At 28.5% G+C, this 14,936-nt stretch overlaps 1 protein-coding gene across 1 annotated transcript; it reads left to right on the top strand.

Moving 5' to 3' along the window:
• LOC145140037 (protein FAR1-RELATED SEQUENCE 5-like) lies at positions 1-5,838 on the top strand. The gene is made up of 9 exons (XM_079073657.1): positions 1-32; positions 178-253; positions 676-778; positions 1,105-1,280; positions 1,367-1,908; positions 2,093-2,351; positions 2,530-2,883; positions 4,447-5,019; positions 5,833-5,838. The coding sequence occupies exons 1-9, from the start codon at positions 1-3 to the stop codon at positions 5,836-5,838; spliced, it is 2,121 nt and encodes a 706-aa protein (XP_078929783.1).
• Positions 5,839-14,936: the final 9,098 nt, after the last annotated feature.

The raw sequence follows: 14,936 nt of genomic DNA, 5'->3' as shown, positions 1-14,936 counted from the left end.
ATGCGCGTGTCCATTTCATTAAGGGTATCTTTGTAAATTAGCAACGTTTTTATATAGAACTTACCTGTTCGTTGTTATCAGTTTCCAATTTATTAATATCTTTAGCTCATTTAATCGGATATGATGAATTCATTATCAAGATTTGTTTCTTTATATAACTGGTTAACAATTATACAGATTTTTTCCATTAATCGTGAAGTTTCGCATCTGTGTTTCAGTTTTCTTCTTCGTATTTAGTTTCCGATTTGATCAGGTATGTATATCGTTTGAATCGGATATATCGGAGTTCATTAGCAAGATTATTGCTTTATATAATTTGTTTTGAATTACGCGTATTATTTTCGTTTTGGAGTTGTTTAATCGGAGTTCATTATCAAGATTATCAAGTTTCGAATATGTATTTGAGTTATTTCATCGGATTTTTGTTATGTAGTTTGAAATATTTATTTCAAATCGGAGTTGATTTAATTTTCAATCGGATATATCGTTGTAGTTTTTACGCTCTGAACTGAGAGAGATTGCTTAATTACATCATCTGATCGAGCTGATTTAAGTTTATTTCATATATTTTGTACGTTGAGGTGAGATATGTTCGAAATTAACCAGGTTTTCATATTTACGACTTTTTTTGTGAGATATATTCGATATTAAGATTGTTTTTGTTTATTTATATAGATAATTTGGTTTATTATGTCGAATTCTAGTGTTATTGATGGTGATTTGTATTCTTCTATGTGTGAGAGTGAAGAAGAAGATGTTGAGAACTCATTTTTTGAAGGTATTAGTTATTGAATTATTTTGTTTTTTTTAATTTTGTTGATTATCATTTATTGACATACGAATATGTTAATATGAATAAATTGTTGTCTTATTCATATATGAATAAACGTGTGATAATTGTATTTTCGTTTTATTCATATATGAATAAGTTATGTTTATTTTATATATTTTGAATCCTCATGAATTTTATGTATTCATATATGAATGTTTTATTAATCCATTAATAAACATTGTTTTTTGTTTTATTCATATGAATTTCATGTATTCATATATGATTGTTTTATTCATGCATTATTATATTGATTTAGATTTAATATTTTTTAGGTGGTGAATCTTCGAGTTCAGTACATGATGCGCAATATTGTGGTGATATAATTGGAGAACATGTCTATAAGCCAGATGTACCTGTTCAACTTATTCCATTTAAAGGTTTAATCTTCAAATCATTAAAGTTGGCCATCAAAATGTATTCTGAGTATGCTGAAATTGGTGGTTTTGATGTGAGACTGAGCACGTGTCAATGTTTGATAACAAGATTATAAAGAAGAAACATGTTACATGTAATCGTGGTGGTAAACAAAAAAAGAAATCTTGTGACACATTGGGTACAAGTGGTGTTAGGAGGAAACGAAATTCAAATTCAAGAGTTATTGGTTGTCAAGCAAAGATTATATTTGAATCTGTGTATAGAACTCCAGATAATAAAGTTTTTCAGTTTGATGAATTTCACAACCATCCACTTGAGAAGAGAAGTGATTTGAAAAAAGCGAGGCAAATGTCATATTCAGAAAAAGAGTTTATAGTGTGTGCTTCCACATCAAAAATAGGCCCAACTATGGCTCATAAGTTGAGAGCAAGTCTGAGAGGTGGGTATGAATTTGTAAAGCCCAAAGTAGTTGACTATAAAAATTTAAGGAGAGATATCAACAGGGTTATAGGTTATAAAGATGCTCAAATGATAGTAAACACAATGAATGATCGTCAATCTCACTATCCAAATTACTCATTTGAGTTTAACTGTCAAGATGATGTTTTGGAATGTATGTTTTGGGCTGATAAAATGGAGAAGACATATTATGCTGAATTTGGTGATGTTATTTCGTTTGATGCGACTTTTCGAACAAACAAGTAAGTTATTCTATCTACTTTTTTATTGCTTATTCATATATGAATATTTTAAGTTTTACGTTTCATGTTCAGTTTTTATTGTTGAAATTATTCTAACAATATACCGTAATTGTATCGATAGATGAATATTTTTATTTTTACTTATGAATACATCAAAAAATGAACACTTTTTTTTGTGTGTTAGGTATCGAATGGTTTTTGTTCCATTTACTGCTATTGACCATCATAAAAAACCAGTTATTGTTGGAGCGGGTTTGCTAAGCAATGAAAGCATTGAGTCCTACTCTTGGTTGCTTAAAGCGTTTCTTAAAACTCATGGGAAAGAACCAACACTTGTTTTAACCGATCAAGATGCAGCAATAAAACAAGCTATTGAGAATGTTTTTCCTAATTCAAAGCACCGATTATGTATGTGGCATATAATGAAGAAGTTGAAAAACAAGGTATTATTTTAATATATTTCAAATATGTTACATAATATTTAGTTATTCATAGATGAATATACTAATTTTTTCAAATATTAGCTTATTCATTTATGAATATTTATTGATATTTTACTTATTCATATTTATTCATTTATGAATAAATATAGAAGTATATATTATTTTTGTTTTAATACAGATATCAGATGATTTATCTACGAACACAGACTTTAGAAAAAGATTCTCGAAGCTTGTTTGGGACATTAATATGAAACCTGATGTATTTGAGGTGAAATGGGGTTTGCTTATGAATGAATTCAATCTGGAAGACACGGGATGGTACAAAGACATGTTTACAAAACGTGATTCATGGATACCTGGATATTTTAATGATATTGCAATGTGTGGTTTGATGAAGACTACGTCGAGGTCAGAGAGTATGAATTCATTCTTTAATACCTACTCAGAAAGTGGTAATTTACTTTTGAATTTCATGATGAATTACGACACTGCCATTCAAAAGCAAAGGAATACTCAACGAGAGCTTGATAAGGCATCAAAGAAAGCATCATATAAAATGCAAACACCTTGAGAAATAGAACTACAAGCATCAAAGGTTTATACAAGTACATTATTTTTTGAGGTGCAAAAGGAAATATATAAAGCAAGTTTTTTTTTGTACATACTCGTATGTTGGTATTGAAGATGGGTGGGAAGTTTATATTGTGCAACACAACAACACTAAAAGCGAATTTAAAAATGAATTTAAGGTAATTTAATAGTTTTTTTTATGAAAAATGTAATGTTTATATATATTCATATATCAATACTTACATATGATTGTTCATATATGAGTATATGAATGTAAATGTTTAATCTTTGTTTAAATTGTTTTTTCATATTTTTATTAGAACAAATTACTGAAATCGTCCCTATGGTTTAGTTAAAATTATGCATTTGGTCCCTAACTTTTGTTTTGCACTCGGACCATCCTTATAGTTTCTTTTTGTTATGATTTTCGTCCCTATGGTTTAGTTAAAATTACGCATTTGGTCACTAGTAGACATAAAAAGACTATTATACCCTTACCATATTTTATTTATATTTAAAAGGATATTAAAGATTATTTCATAAAACTATTTTAGATATTATTAAAAAAGTTGGGTCCCACCCCAGTCGACTCCTTCCCTTCTACAACTAGAAGCCATTGGCCATCGTAGTTCAAGCCATACCTCTTTCCCCCTAAACTCAACCCTAAAGCTCTGATCTTCACCTCAACTCCCCGTCGGAGCCACCTCCTCCCAAAATCTACAAATTCTAAACTCGCCGTCGCCATCGGATTTGACTTTGGATAGGTTTTACGTTTTATGTTTTGATTTCAGGATTTGACTTTGGATAGGTTTTAATTTTGGGATTTGATCTTGGTCTGGTTTTGATTTCTGGGATTTGATTTTGGCTTTGCTTTGATTTTGATTTTGGTCCCGGTGGTGATTGATTGTGGTTGTAGGAGGTAAATGATGGTTGTTGTAGGAGGTGAACGAACATAAAGGTTGCTGGAGGTAAATGGGGTGTAACTTGATGAAATCGATGATGTGGGCGACCTGAATAGGCGGGTGGTGTTGTCGGAATAGGTGAATGGTGGTGGTGTAAGAATAAGTGGGTGGTGATGGTGATGACTGTTGCCTGGTTGTAATGATAGGAATGGGTTTATATGTCTATAAATGTTGTTAGTAAAGGGGAATGGTTGTTATCGGAGGTGTGAGTAAGGAGTGGGCAAGTGGTGGCTAGCGGTCACCGGTGGTAGTTTCTGGTGGCTGGTGGGTTTCTGATGGTAGTTGGTGGTGGTTAACATCAACAGGTGGTGGTAACGGTGGAACCTATTATATTAATACACCTTTAAGTTAATAAATAATAACTAAAAAAATAAAAAAAATGAAAAAGAAAACATAAAGGGCATTATAGTCTTTTTATGTTTATGAGGGACTAACAACGCAACAAAATCAAACAGTAAGGACGGTCCGAGTGCAAAACAAAAGTTAGGGACCAAACGTGTAATTTTAACTAAACCATAGGGACGATTTCAATAATTTGTTCTTTTTATTATGTTTTTTATCAGGTTGGAATAAAAGCTGAAGAGAAAGAAATAAATTGCAGTTGTGAACATTTCAAGCGTATGGGTGTTTTATGCAGACATGCTTTTACAATAATGATGAGATGTGGTGTGAAAGAAATTCCTGAAAGGTACATTCTGAAAAGATGGAGAAAGGATGTGATATCAATAAATTATCGTTTTAGTTCTCTTCAATCTGATTCAGGGGATTGTGAGAATGTGAAGCTAGTCAATGATTCATATTATAATTTTGAATCATGTTTGAATATTGTAAGAGATGACAAAAAGAAATTGGCTTTGTTTACTGAGAAACAACAGATGTTGTTGTATGAATTTGAGAGTGAGAGTGATTATACATCTGCTGGATTGAAAAGCAAGACGGATGGTAAAGTCGTATGCAAGCTTATGGGTGTTTCTATTCCTATTCCAAAAGAGATTAATATTCATGTTCCTCAAGTTCAAAGCAATAAAGGTTTTGGAATCAAGAAAAGAATTCCAAGTGCAGGTGAAGTAGTATATGAAAATTCTAAAAAAGAACATAGAATATGTTCAGGATGTGGAAAACGAGTTCCTCACAATGTACGTACATGTCCAGTAAGAATTGCAGCTGCTCAATCAACAAAAGACATTTTGGGTTTTTTTTTATGTTTTTTGGTTTTATTCATTTATGAATATATGCATATAATAACCATAAACAATAATATTCATGTATGAATAATAATCATTTATATTGATATGGTAAATTGATATTTGAAATATATGTTCTTTTAAAATGAATATATCATATTTGTTTTTTAAATTAGTTATATTAAATAAGTTATATTGATATGGTAAATTTATATGTGAAATACACATATTATTTGTAAATTATTCATAAATGAATACATAATGTGTGGATTCATTTATCATTGAAGATGTTATTATTTACATATTAAAGGTGAATGAATATACAATGTTGGTATTCAATTATGAATAAACTTAAATAAAATTGAAAACTAGTATAAATGAATACAAATATGTGAACTTTGTTATACTAATAAATAAGTTATATTCATATCTGAAATTTTTTATGTTCATATCTGAACTTTGTTATACTAACATATTACTCCTAACTTAATCATAAATGAGTATATCATATTCGTATTCATTTATGAATAAAGAGAAATAAACTTTGAAAATATTTGAATATAAAAAAATGACAGAAATAAGCTAACTTGTTTCTACTAATAAATAAGTTATATTCATATCTGAAATTTGTTATATTCATATATGAACTTTGTTATACTGACATATTACTCCTAACTTAATCATAAATGAATATATCATATTCGTATTCATTTATGAATAAACAGAAATAAACTTTAAAAATATTTGAATATAAAAAAATGACAGAAATAAGCAAACTTGTTTCTATTACATAATCATTCAACACAAGATAATAAAATATGTTCATAAGCATTTCACAAACTATTTAAACGATGTTCAATAACATTTAACAAACCATCTAAAACTTGTTTCGCAGAATCATCTTACATGTACTTCAAATTCATTCATCTTCAACACAAACTATTCTATAGCATCACACTTCATCACAAGCAATCATCAATATTCTTTTAACCTTTTTTGAATTGTTTGCATAGCCTTGTATGCATGATCAGTACGCACTTTGAATTCAACTTTTTGATATTTTTCAGCAAGATCCAACACATTAGCCTTCAACATGTTAATTTCAGAAGTTAGCATTCGGTGTGCATACCTTTGCCTGAGCATCTCTAAAGTAGTTTGTTGAATTGCACTTTCTTTATGAAGACCTGGTTTCCACTTTGAGAGTGGTTGTCCCATACAGGTCTCCATATGTCTCATTGCAAAAACCCCACAATCAACTTTGTTTTTAACTGTTCTCCATGACATTTCAAGTCGTGGGGGTGTGATACTTTCTTTTGAGATTGCATTTGCTCTTGGATGGTTTATTTCTTTAAAGCATATCACAAACAATTTTTTCTGATAATTAAATAAAATAAAAGTTAGATATGTAATAAATTGGTTCTTTTATGTTGTTGTGAATTGGGTACATACCAAAGGTTTCAATAGTACTCTGTATTTCCCTTCATAATCCCCCTCAACTGCACTGTTTTCTAGAATTTCAATTGATGGTTTCTTTAAGTTGATGACAATCACAAAAATGTGAGCACTTCTAACAATTGGAAAGAATACCTATTTTTATGTATATAATGGTAAGTATTTTGTTGATAAAATATATATAAAAAAACAAGTTTAATTAACATACCATGTCAATATCTTTTATGTTCAAGATTTTTTTTGTACCCATCGGTACTGTCATGAAATTGCTCCTTGAATTTTTCATACTTTCTTTCATCAGACATTGTTGAAGTTAGATAAACAGTTTGTAACCAATATAATTTTAAAGGATTAGTAAATTGTTAATCATAAATGAATATATCATGTTGGTATAATAATCATGAGTATATACTAAAGATATTTATTTTTGATTTTTTTATTCAAAGATGAATACATAATCATATGTGAATTTCAGTTGAATATACATAATTATATTAAAGAATACATCATATTGGTATAATCATATGTGAATTTCAGTTGTAAAAAAATATAATATTCATAAATGAATACATCATATTGGTGTATTCATTTATCAATAAAGAAGAAATTAAGGTTAGAACATAAACTTACAGAAACTGCAACTTTCAAGAAGAGTCTGTATGGTGAATTTCCAAAATCCCTTTCCAGTTCTTGGTGGTTAAGTAAATCAGCCCAAGTGTCTAAAACTTCTCCAAAAATCTCTGTGCTTGCATATAGACTTTCCATAATTGCTCTTTCTGTTATCTGACTATATTTTGTCTGGAAAACCACATCTCTGCAAATATATAATCAAAATGTCATACATTATTATTTATATAATAATCATATATGAATGTCTATAAAATAAAGTTACTTACGATGTATTCCCTTGCAAGTTGAACAACCACTCACAGACAATACTCACCTGATGTGTCGGTTTAGGTTTTGTGTCATTATTCTGCATTTGAAAGGTGATTTGAAAGCATCGGCAAGCTTCTTCTCTCTTGGTTCATCCAGATCATGCTTTGATGGTCCTATGTCAGTAGGAATTGCTACAGAGATTGGTTTTGGATTAAGAACACTTTTGTTTGCTAATCTGATAACAACCTTGTGATGGTCGTCTTTGATTTGTTTCTTTGTAAGTGGTTTTTTTGGTGAAGATTCATTAGATTTTTTACTTGAAGTTTGATCTGGATCTTGACAAAGACCTAGACTAAAACTTGGATGAGTATCTGCATGTCAGGAGATTTATCATATAAATAATTGTAAGTTAATTATAATATTTTTTTATATTTTGAAATGTTTTTACAAATTGTTACCTCCTTCATTTCCTTTTGTCTTGTCAGCTTTTTGTCCTTTTTTGTTTTCATTTTCTGACTTTTTCTTTCCTGAAAGATAAAGAAATTTGATTAAGTAATTCATTTGTGAATAAGTAATGTATTCATTTATAAATAAGTAATGCATACCATTATTTATGAATAAGTAATACTATATTTTGTATTTATTCGTATATTGTGTTATTTATTTGTGAATAATAAAACTTATTATATTCATTTATTAGTGAATCAACTATTTACTTCTATCTTCTGCATTTCCTTTCTCAATTTTTGTTTGTTTATCTTCACTTGCATCTTTCGTGTTCTTAGCTTCTGCTCCTCATTTATTTCCATGTTCAGAGTTTTCCTTACCTGAAACATATACATCATATATGAATATTTTACATTTTTTACTCATTTATATAGCGTATTATTCACTTATGAATAAACAATGTTATTAAAAAAATCAATAAATATTGTAATATATTTTAAATCATTCATTTACCTGTATCATCTCCCTTTCTTTTTTCAACTTCTTTTTCTTGTTTATGTACACCTTCTGATTTTTTCTTTTCTGCAAGATCCATTTAATGTTATTTATTAAATATAATTAATTAATGAATTAGTGAATAAATAATAGGTTGATAGTAACATACCTTGAATAACTTGACTGATCAGAGTATTAGTTTTACTTCTAGTCATTTGTGACCCTGGTCAAAATTTAATAAACAAAATTGTTATTGTGTATTAATATTTTTATATATTTTTTTAAAATAAAAGTAAGACAAAATTTACCTATATCAATATTATCCAAAATAGTTTTCATTTCAGGGTCATTCCAGATTTCATCTTCTTGACTATTTAAACTTGAAAATCCAGTTCCAAGGATATTATCCACAATGTTGTCAACAACTTTATCCAACAAATTTTCATTTTCAGTTTGTTGAATAGTCTCTTCATGATTATTTGTTTCTTCAGCATCATCATCTTTTTTTTCTTCATCATTGTCATTTTCGTTGTTCTTTCCATCTTTCTCTTTTACTTCAGTTTCACCTTCTTTTTGATTCTTATCTCCATCATTCTTTATTGCTTTATTCTCTGCTTCATTTGAATCAAGCAAGTAATCCACTTCCGGTTGACTTCCATCATTATCATTTTCTTCTTCACGATTTCCTTCTTCATCTTCATTTTCTTTTTGATCATTTGTTTTTTGACCCATTATTGGTGTCAAATTGATACCTTCAACTCCAGTTTCATTACTTGGAAATTCAAAAAGTGTTGTGCTTTCAGTTTTTTCTCCAACAATTATATTTGTCATATTTTTTTTGAAAATCCTAAAACTTTCATTTTCAGGGAACTTTGTTATCGCATCATTGAGATTTGAATTCAGCTTTTCCTTCATCCTCTCAAAACTATTAAACATTTTAGATATTTTTGATTCATATGCCTATGTAATAAAAAGAAGTATGATTATAGATTAATATAAGAATTTAATGTAATCATATATTATTAACATGTTCAAACTAATTACCTCAACATAATGATATTCATCTTTATCGGAATCACTGTCTTCAAGATCTGTATCTCCTTCATCTTGTTCATTAACAAATTCTTCATTTAATTCTCCAAGTCCAAATCTACCTTCTTCGTGTTCAAATGTCTCTCGATATCTAATCTTATCTGAACTCCAATAACAAATTGTTGGACGTTTGCGTGTTACTGTTAAAGCTTCTGAGTAGATGTTATCAGCATAGAACAACTGCACATAAATGATAACTAATTGATATTCATATATGAATAAGTAATTCAAACCATTACTTATTCATACATGAATATATATATATATATATATATATATATATATATATATATATATATATATATATATTCATATATGAACAAGTAATATTATTTTTTACTTATTCATATATGAATAAGTAATGTAAAGAATTACATGTGAACAAGTGTATTTTTCTTATTTATATATGAATATGTGATATTCAGTTATGAATAATTAATATTATTAAAAATTGAGTATAAACATTATAATAACTTACCACCAAGAAAGCTGAAGGTCCAACAAAGTAGCTGTTTTCTGAGTATGGTATGTATGGGTTCTTTGTTCTGACAAGACAGTCCAAAACATAGCTGCACCAATCTATGTTGCTGATATCTATTTTTCTTGAAATATAACTCAAAGGAAACGGGTTGAATCTTCCCATTGATGTTGACTCACAAAATGTGTTGACAAAAAGAACTAAGAAGTTCAATTTGAAATTGAAATCAGCTTCTGTGGTACTAACGATAACTTTTTTGATCGCATTCAATCGGATGATTGATCCTTCTTGAAACTGTTGCTTCCATTCATCATAACTAGTATCATCTCTAGGCCATTGATCCAGTTGTGTAAGTATGGTTCCACCTATTGGAATGCCCAACATGTCATGAACAGATTGTGATGTTACTTTCAGTTCATTTCCTTCAACATCTATCAACATTCTCTCATAATCAAATTTTTGAAGAATATAAAATCCCAGCTTCAGTGGTATATCTGTGATTTTCATTTTTAGCAAACTTCCAAAACCCATGGATCTTACACACTTTTTTTGTTTTTTGCTCAACCCAAGGATTATAGATAGTAATGCCTCTGGTGAACATCTGTTTTTCATCGAGTAAAATTCCTTTACCACTTGTTTTTTAATCTCTTTCTTGATTGGTGACTCCTTTTTTTTGCCTTCTTCGATGGACGACTACTTTCAAAATCTGATTCTGAATCATGTAGTTGTCGTTTTTCAGGAGTTTTCCTTTTTGATGGAATTTTTCTGCTTTGATGCTTTCTTTTCTTTGGTGTTTTTGTTTCTTTTTTATCTGGTAAATGAAAACATATAATATTTGAATAAGTTATTGATATATGAATATGATATATGCTCGTTGATTTATTAATATTTATTTATTACAAAAATATAACTAGTATATACAATTTTATTCATATATGAATATATTAGATATGATAGGAATTTTGTACCTTTTGCATTTTTCCTCTTCAAATATGTTTCTATCATTGTTGTGGTGTCTTTATCAGAAATACAAATCTTCTTACCTTCATGAATTAGCGAGTAGAATATAAATAATTTTGGAATACATTTTACAAAGAAAATATTTTATATTCATAAATGAATAAATGAAGATAACAGTTATATATTTATATATTCACATATGAACATAAATGTATGAATAATTGTTTCAATAAAGATTAGCTTTTGAATACAAACAAAGCTAAGCCATATACATTTATTATCATATGAATATAAGAATTCAATAGTTTTTTACTATAAAACATATCTAGATTGTGATTGAATTATTCATATGTTAATAGAAGAAAATTATAGCTGAGATATATAAGTTATTCATAAATGAATATAACAGATGTATACATATTTATGTTGTTCCAAAACAAAACAACATAAAGGTATGAATACTTGTTTCCATTCACATATGATTAGCTTTTGAATACAAACAAAGCTAAGCCATATATTTATTCATATATGAATACAATAATTCAATAGTTTTTTTTAATATAAAACATATACAGATTGAATTATTCATATGTTAATAGAAGAAAATTATAGGTGGGATATATAAGTTATTTATAAATTATAACAGAGATATAAAAGATATGATATGTATTTTATACCTTTTTGATTTTTCTGCATTGATCGTGTTTCTCTCATTGTTGGTGAATCTTTATCGAAAATGTTAGTCTTCTTACCTTCATTCAATAGCAAGTAGAAGATAAATGAGTTTGATATTCACAAATGAATATTTGAATAAAACATATATATTCATGTTTTTTATTCACATATGAATATGTATGTTATATTCATATGTGAATAGAACATATATAAGTCATTTTTGTTTTATTCATATTTGAATAATGTATATATGACATCAAATTATGTTCTATTCATATGTGAATATAACATACATATTCACAAATGAATATTTGAATAAAACATATATATTCATGTTTTTTATTCACATATGAATATGTATGTTATATTCATATGTGAATAGAACATATATAAGTTTGTTGTATTCATATTTGAATATTGTATAGATGACATCAAATTATGTTCTATTCATATATGAATATAACATACATATTCACAAATGAATATTTGAATAAAACACACACATATATATATATATATATATATATATATATATATATATTCATATTTTTTATTCACATATGAATTTGAATGTTTTATTCATATGTGAATAGAAAATATATAAGTCATTTTTGTTGTATTCATATTTGAATATTAGTTTTGCTTGTGTTCAGAAGTAAACAAAACATATCTAAGTTAATGAGATGTAAATGGAATAACTATTTTATTTACCTTTTTGATTTGTTTTTGTTTTTTTGTTTATATGTATGCTTCGCTGTTGGTGTTGTTTCTGTAATGGTAAGTAGTTAATAGTAGGAAAACATAAGCGAAATGTGAAGTAACATTTATATTTTGACAGAAAAGTTGTGAATAAGTATGAAAAATGAAGAGAAGATGTAAAATCATTTATATATCAACTAATAATGGATGACTCTTACAAAAATTTCAAGTAAATCAAGTAATAACGAAGGAGGGTTACGAGAATGAACGATTATCACAAAATTTGAAGTAAACAAACTAGTTTGAAGAATGAACAGTGTGAAAACAAAATTTTTAGTTCTAAATCAAGTAATAATGAATGAAGATTACGGAAAATTTCAAGTAATCAAGTGATAATTTTAGAAATGATTAGAAATCGTTAAAAATTGAAGAAAAAAACGCCGATGGTTACCTTTCATAGTCAAGAGTGAGGAAAGGGTTTCGTTCATGTTTTCATCGAAAGACATTTTTCTTCGTTCATAAAAATGCGTATTTTTTTCATTTTTTAAAATGCGTATAACTCGCTCATATGAAGTCGAAATTATTTGAGTTTTTTTCCAACATGTAATTTGGAGTTTGTAATTCATTTTTGACGGTACAAACATATGTTTTTGTTAGATATGGAATCAGACACATGCCCCGAAAGAAAGCATATCGATGTTGCTTTTTTTTTATTTCAGCATTATTTTTTTGTTTTTTTTAATATGTCCTATTTTTTAAATGTGTATAACTCATTCATATGACGTCGGAATTACTTAATTTTTTTTCCAGCATGTCATTTGGTGTTTGTAGTTCATTTTAGACTATAAAAACACATATTTTGGTTAGATATTGAATCAGTTATAGACCCCGGAAGACAACATATCAATGCTGTGTTTTTTCTGTTTCGGCATTTTTTATTTTTTTGGAATCCGTCCCCGCTTTTAAAATGCGCATAACTCACTCATATGAAGTCGGAATTACTTGATTCTTTTTTCATCATGTAATTTAGTGTTTGTACTTCAATTTAGAATGTAAAAAGTCATAATTTGGTTAAATATTGAATCATTTACAAGCTCTAGAAGATAGCATATATATCTATAGTATTTCAACCGGTTCTATTTTGAAAAATAACCGAAAACCGGGACCGGAACCGGAACCGGCGCTAGAACCGGCGGTCCGGTTCCCAGTTCTTATAATATAGGAAAACCGGTTCCGGTTCCGAACCGGTCCGGTTCCAAAGCTCATCCCTAGTTTCTGCAAATGGTTTTTGTGTTATGGGGTATCGAAGAGGGAAATGATGGTTTTCTGTCGAAATTTGATGTGTGATGAAATTACTCAAGTGCCCTAACGGTTTAATGTTTTTGGGTTATTTACAAATTTGCCACCGCTCAATAATGTATTTGGATTATTTACAAGTTTGTCACCGCGCGTTTTTTTAAGCTTATTAAATGATTGGTTGAGAATGGTTCCCCCATTTTCAACCTTTTTTTTCTCAATTGAGCCCTCCTCTCTCTCTCTCTCTCTCTCTATATATATATATATATATATATATATATGATATGTTATTTAATACCACTTTTATTTATTTTTAGAACTGATATAAATGTTATTGGTATTTTAGATGGACTTTCAATAACAACAACCCGAACATTACTTGAGAGGGGTACAACACACAACTTGCATTGCATTTTGGAGGCAAGATTGAAAAGTGGCAAGATAGAATGTTAGTTCTTCGTGTGTGGCAAATTATGTCTTACTGTGTATGAAGAATCAAGGGCCAAATTGATGCATGATTTCCATGGGATTCGTCCAAGTGCATAAAGGACAAGAGCGTTGTGTTATTTCCGCAAAGAAAACGAAAGTGACAATATGGTAAAAACAGTCGTTGGTTCTGCTTGTCAAGGCTTGAGAAACAAAAAAAAGGATCAACAGTCCTATGTTGATGACTATAAAAACATTAAAAGTTATATTTGTTTTTAGTTGTAAAGTGTTATTTTTGTGTGTTTGATAATGGTTTGTCTTGATTGTTATGGACTTATTAAACTTGTTTTGGTTTGATTGCTATGGATTTGAAGGTACTTGTTATTTGAATGTTATTTGAATATTATTGTAATGTCCTTTTTGTTAGTTTTAATTTGACAATGATTGTTTTTTTTAATGTTTTTATAGCTTGCATGCAATAGGTTTTTTTTTTTTTTTTTGTATTTTTTTTAAGATCCAAATTGCATTTAATGATAATGTACTTTGGTTGTAAATGTTTGCATCAAATATTTTTGAGCTTTAAAAAAACTTAATATATTTGTAAATACTTATAAGCAAAAAAAAAAGAAAAAAAAAGAAAAGACGACTTATAAGCCAAAAAAAAACTTCAAAAAAACCTAAAATGGTGTAAATAGTACCAAGAGGACAGTTTTAAGAAACCATAAGACCTGGTGGGCAATACTTGAGCATTTGTCGATTAGTTGGATGAGCTAGAATGACGTGGCAAACCACACATGCTAGGGAGACCACTTAGGGCGACTAACGACTTTAAGCATAAGACTTTGGCCAAAATCATCTGGGTAAGTTTTTTAAACCATAGGGACCAAGCGGGTATGTGTTTTCATACTTGTTCTGATTGTGCATGAAAAAAACTTCCTATTTATCAGATTCAACAAAAACTCGTTAGATG

Source organism: Lactuca virosa, chromosome 9, assembly GCF_052849685.1.
Source record: "Lactuca virosa cultivar CGN04683 chromosome 9, Lactuca_virosa_CGN04683_v6, whole genome shotgun sequence".
Classification (NCBI taxonomy): Eukaryota; Viridiplantae; Streptophyta; class Magnoliopsida; order Asterales; family Asteraceae; genus Lactuca; species Lactuca virosa.
This window is presented reverse-complemented; position numbering and strand designations above follow the sequence as displayed.